This window comes from Trachurus japonicus, chromosome 21, assembly GCF_045865225.1.
Source record: "Trachurus japonicus isolate A0001 chromosome 21, Traja_1.0".
NCBI lineage: Eukaryota > Metazoa > Chordata > Actinopteri > Carangiformes > Carangidae > Trachurus > Trachurus japonicus.
This window is the reverse complement of record NC_140927.1, coordinates 12,047,233-12,053,232: the sequence shown is the minus strand read 5'-3', so window position 1 is coordinate 12,053,232 and position 6,000 is coordinate 12,047,233. Positions and strand designations below refer to the sequence as shown.

Sequence of the window (6,000 nt, the reverse complement as noted above, 5' to 3'; positions counted from 1 at the left end):
CTCTAATACTGACTCATAAAACAACCAAATAGAAGTGAAAAAGGTACATAGAAGACATCACACGTGCCAGCTAGTGGATGCCACTTTGAGCTCAGGCACCTTTACAATGCATATCTTTTCTCTTCTCTTTTTTTTTTTTTGTCTTTGTCTTTGAAACACGGGTGGCTACAATAGGGGGTGAAGCCTGTAAAAACCCGGCAGTGTTGGTGCCATGCTTTATGATGCCCAGTGAGTCACACAGAACCACTAATACTTTGGATGATCATCTTCACTCATCCCAACAGTGGGGAGCGACGTACAGACAGTTCTGGGATGGATTGATTGTTCAGGAACACAGTTTGTTCCTTATATTACACACACACACACACACACACACGACTACTATATTGCAGCAGTAATGGTCGCGCAGGTCACACAACATACACATGGCCACCAACAGCAACAGATGCACTAAAGAAGCCTGACAATTCAATTCCCTCCCCCTCCCCAGTGTTGGATTGAACACACTGTTTCTGTATAAATCAAAGAAGTACATTGGTCAGTGGATCCACAAAAAAAACAAAAAAACAAATCAATGTGGATTCTGAAGAGTGTACGATATATATATAAAAAAAAAAAAAACATTGGGACAGAAACACACATGGACATCATCATCTTTGGTGAAGATTCCACAGAGTATGTTTAAAGACGCCTGAGCACACGCACATACATACACACACACGCACATACATTTCCTACAGCTCGGATAGGAGTAGACTGCGGTTGACATGGAAACGTGTCCTCATTTTACACACTGGAAACACGAGGACAAGTTACACACTCAGGGTGCACGGGTGTCAAACGACCAAATCACTAAAAGGTGTCGTCGAGCTACGCAACCGACGCGTTTCTGAAGTAGAGAGGAGACAAAAAATGACATCACGCTGTGAGACGCTTGGTTGTAACCTAGTGGCAGAGTTGATCGGGTGCTGTGTTGGCGCACAGGTTTGAGTCTGTTCACACAGGGACTGCATGGTGCTGCTCTGCTCCTCCAGCCATTCCCAGAGAGAGAGAGAGAGAGAGCTACGTGGAGGGATTACAACATTTGCATCTCAGACAATCACTACAGACTGGCATAATGTGGTATCTAGTGAGTGTTACTTCATATACAGTACTGTACGTGGCACTACAGCACACAGACCATGCCTCCTATGGATAGTTCGACTGACGGCTATCATGGATCCCTTCCACAAAGTGACATAGTTACAAGATCTGAGAGGTCTGTTTATACTATCACTATTTTCACTGCAGTATTACCCCCCTCCCCCCACCCCCTCCCTCCTCCCCCCATCCTCAAATGCCCAGTTTTAAGAAAAAAAGAAAAAGAAAAGAAAAAAGAAACTGTCCCTGTCCCTCCCCCCCAAAAAAACAAACAAGAAAGTCACAAGAAATCTAGAAAACAGAGACACAGATTCAAAGCTGCCTGTGGAGGAAGATGCTGGCATTCATTCAAAATCATTCACTGATGGATGCACGGGGCTCCACCACATGTTTTCTGCTCTGCAGGCCTCCCAGTTCAGTTCCCATGCAAAGCCATGGCTTAGATCAAGAAAAAAAATACAACGTGCAGCACCTCCCAAAGCTTGTCCCAAGACCCAGGCGAAGGAAGGAGTCAACATGACCCCCCAGTGTTCAAGTATGAAATGAGAGTGGCGTGAAATAACTTACAGAACATATGCATGAATGAGTAAGACAAAAAAAATGATAATAATAAAAAAAAAGGGTTTACTAAACTGCAGTGTCACCTGTCCTGTACTGCATATTCTTTCCAGTCAGTGAATCAAACAGGGCGACAATATTGTGTGACATTTTCATCTTTAATACAGGGGCTAACAACATGTAGTCTCATCTAAGCAAACGGACCAAATAACACACATTAATCGTAACTATTTTACGTTCTCTTTCTTTTCAGCACTAGATTTACATCCTGAAGATTTATGCATCTTTAAATTAAAATCAATCATAGTTGTTAATTTTAGCAAGTGTATATTTATATATATTTTTGTTTAGGTCCATACACATTGGATTTACTTAACAAAGATCCTGTGTTTCTAGGCTACATTTCACCCTAAACTGGCTACAATCACTGATCAAGAAAATAGACAGAAACTGTATAAGATCAACTTCCACATGTAAAACATGATTTCTCTGGGAAACAGAAACAACTGAGTGGTGTAAAAACCATGGATTCCAGTTTTAAAACAAAAACAAAAAACAAGTAGATGAAAAACAACATCCATTAAAAATGAAAATAAGGAGGAGACACGGTGAGGCGGAGTTCCTCTGAGGAATGAGAATGACGAGCTATGGATGGTTTGTAAAACTACGCACGTTTATTTTCCACAAGTACAAAGTGCACGTGCGTGCCGACACATGGGACGGAGGTAAGTGTCTGTGTGGGCGGGCTGTTAATCGGGGGCTCTCTTGCTTTCAGGCCTGGGTCAAGGGGGGAAGGAGTGGGGGGTATAGGAATGCCTTGGTCCCGTGACTCCCTCAGGAGCTGAGGGTGAACTGGTCTTGCTCAATGGGCTTTTTGACCCACGCCCCCAGGCCGGCCTTGTGGAAGGCCTTGATGAGCGCCTGCTTGGCAGAGTGGTACTCTGAGGCCGCCTGCTTGGCTTCATGGTAGGAACTGGGCTTCAGCATCTTGATCCGCAAAATGGATGTCAGCTGAAACGGAAAGAGACACAGAGTGAGCAACGTTGTGGTAAAAAAATGATGAGTCATCATTTCAAGAGAAAAGTTCTGAATGAGTTCTCAAAGCAAACAAATCCACATTTTTCCCAACGTCAAAAACGTAAGCCGGTTTTACTCGTCCGGTGGAATTGAATGTTTACGTTTCCATGGTTTCAGTAGTCGCGGTAAACGCATAGATCTTTTTGTTTTTTTCATTGAAAATTGGTAAAACACATGAATCATCACGCCAGCTTTTAACAATGGATATCACACAAATGGACATCCATTGTTAAAAGCCAGCGTTAATAGATCCATGCGTATACCGCAACTATGACAACTAGTGAAACCATGGAAACGTAAACATACAATTCCACCGGAACTTTTTGACGTTCGGAAACTTGTGGATAGCAATATACAAGATGGTGCAGCTCTGTAGAGCATTACTTTAATCAGCCACACAGATCGTCCTCTCTCTAATCTAAAGACTAACCGACTCCCCCAGTGTCAACAGTGGATGTGTCTGCTGCTGTTTGACCAGTCACTCTCTGCAGGTAGGTGGTCTGGGAACCAATCATGCTACTGGAATCCAGTATAATGCCTGACCTCTGTTGTCTCTCAAAGAACGACTGCAGTTTTTGCACAGGAACCAGACTCTAAACTTCAGGTTTGTGTCCAGCTGCTTAATGTGACATGAATCAAATCCGTGATTATCTCAGTGAGGGAAGATTGATGTGTTGCTGCTGGATCACACAGTAGCGAATAGCAAATTCTTAAATTGTTTTCCAGGCAACATGATTGATTCAACAAAACATGGCTGGACGCAGAAGCAGCCAAAATGTGGCTAAAGCTGCAGGGAGCAGAAAGTAGCCCACACTGTGAGTAAATAAAAGGTGGATATCAAGTTACTTTATGGTTTGCAATGAAAAGAAGAGTGTGTTTACCTTGGAGTGTAGGCGCACCCAGCGGCTGTAGAGGGCGTGCTTGCAGAGACGTGAAGCGCGGCCCATGTCGTCCTTTCCTGTGGTTGCATTGATGACCTCGAGGGCCTGGTCGCCCACCGTCCAGTTCACGCTGAAGTTCGGTGCCTTGCCTGGCTGCCTGGCCTCTGCATTACTTATACCTGAAACCGGGGGCAAATGGGGTCATAATGTGAGCAGCAAACAAACGAAAAAAACCCAACAGTTTTCCGTTATCATCACTGCTGGCAATGTAAAAACCTGTTCCCAACAATATGTCAAGATCCTGAGACACTTAAAGTCCAGTAAAAAAAAAGGATTGTTATATAATGAGATGATTATCCTCCTTTTCACTTCCTCCAAAGTTACTTTGAGACCCACAGCAACTAAAACCGCTGCTCCCCTGCTGCATGGATGTATTAAACAGTGGCTGAGGTATCCAAACATGGAAGCCTATTCCTTCAGATGACAGCTACTCCCTCTGCTCCATTGTCTTGAAACAGCACTTTGTTTCTTCTTGCCATTTATTTTGTGTAGCTCAGTGGAGACACGCAGCACCATCCACCCACCAGGACCCAGCTCGCTCTCCTCCAGCACATTATGGGACTTTGGCCTCTACTGTATCTCAAGCATAAATGGGAGATATATGGATGCCATAAATCCCAGTGTCTTGCTCTGTGTGTGCGTCTGTGTGTGTGTGTGCCTATTAAGCTCCTTGGTTCCATTTGACAGCACTTGTGGCAGAAGATGATTTAAAGGGGATGAAATCCTCAGCGCTCTAACACCACAGCCCTTCACTGCTAAAAACTTTCCAAAGCGGAAAAGGTTAATAACCCCCCGACTATTACCCCGTCATTTTGAGAGCAGCCACACAGGAGGAGCTGCTCCTATTGTACATATAGATCCATAGACACCTCATGTTGTCCCCTAGGAGTTCAGGCTAACGTCCTGGCACTGTCCTGCTCTTAAAGGTCCAGTGTGTAAAATGAGGGGAAAACAGTGACATCTAGCACTCCGATTCTATTATTTATCTATTAAATAATTCTATTGTTTATATATGAATGTGAAACTCTTAAGCAAGACTCTTGCTATACTGTATACAAAAGAAGAATTATAAGGCTATGAAAACCAAACAGTGATTATACACTTATACAAATATATTCATTGGTAGTGTATTCAGATTTTGCCAATAAACCTTGACAAATATTACACACTGGACCTTTAATTGTATTTTAGTAACTTTAACAAGATTAAAAAAAAAACAAAACAAATCAGGTGGAAACATTCAAGCCAAACTGTAATGGCATTTTTAATGAAGGCTAGTGTACATGCAGCAAATGTTAGCTGTCTAGTTATAGTGAGGCAAGTTGGACAGCCGCCGGCTACAAATGAGAACTCTGCTTTGTTTACATCAAAGACCAATTGATTTAATTACTAAAACTAAACACCAGAGAATTTCATACGGTCGATCTGTTGTTGTAACTATAAGGTACATATGTGATGAGGTGAACGGAGGCCGGTTGGTACAAAAATAACCTTGTCTGCTGTTGTCAATACTTGTAGCAAGTTACATTTTTTTCTTCCAATAAGAAGAAGACTAAGATGCTACAGGGCTACAGAGATAAAGATGTAAAACTAGCTGTGGCTGCTGTAAAATGATGTGGCCAAGCTCCCATGTGTTCGTGGGGGAATTGTGAACAAGCAGAAGACAAAGACTGAATCCTGTGTCTAAAAACGGAAAGCCAGAAAAAAAAAAAGCCACAGTCCTGCGTCCTGATCTATACGGCCTTTTTCAAAGGTCAAGCCGATGCTGAAAATTTACACAAAATGATAAAGCTATTCAAATTCCTTCCCCAGGATCAAAGTAAATGTCAGTTCACATCAAACATGAGAAAAGCAGCGGCTGTGTTCCAGCTGTGGACTGACCAGCGAAACACGACAAACACGTTTACTGCTCAGATTATCGTCCTCCCCTTCGCTATTTAGATATCTGTGGTTTGATTAGGGTTTCAAAGCTTGAATATGAGAACGCAATCATGCTTGTTAAGTTAGAAATTCCACATACTATAGTAGGGATCTTATCTGATCTCCTTTCTTGTTTCGCCCGTCCGCTGCAGATCAAAAGGACTCTTACCACTGAGTAAAGGCCTGTTGAGAGTGAACTGCTGGGGCAGGTCCTCGATGTCTGCGATGCGCTGGTACATGGCCCGGGAGAGGTGGTCGGCGTGGTACAGGCTGCCCAGGATGATGCTGGAGAAGTAGATTGGCTCTGTGAAATAGCTCATCAAAGAACCCTGGATTCCCACCACATTCCACCTGCCGACGGAAA

The 6,000-nt window shown here is 43.2% G+C and overlaps 1 protein-coding gene across 7 annotated transcripts in view; it reads right to left on the bottom strand.

Annotated features, from left to right (window-relative positions):
- Window positions 1-1,844: 1,844 nt before the first annotated feature.
- The window catches only part of adarb1b (adenosine deaminase RNA specific B1b), a 114,171-nt gene continuing 110,015 nt past the window's right edge, over window positions 1,845-6,000 (bottom strand). For all 7 annotated transcript variants that reach the window (XM_085764296.1, XM_085764299.1, XM_085764298.1 and 4 more), the window contains 3 exons: window positions 5,806-5,987; window positions 3,657-3,835; window positions 1,845-2,709 (listed from right to left, as the gene is read on the bottom strand). In XM_085764296.1, the coding sequence (XP_085620422.1) occupies window positions 2,533-2,709; window positions 3,657-3,835; window positions 5,806-5,987 (538 nt within the window). In that variant the 3' untranslated portion in view covers window positions 1,845-2,532. The remainder of the gene's footprint in view (window positions 2,710-3,656; window positions 3,836-5,805; window positions 5,988-6,000) is intronic.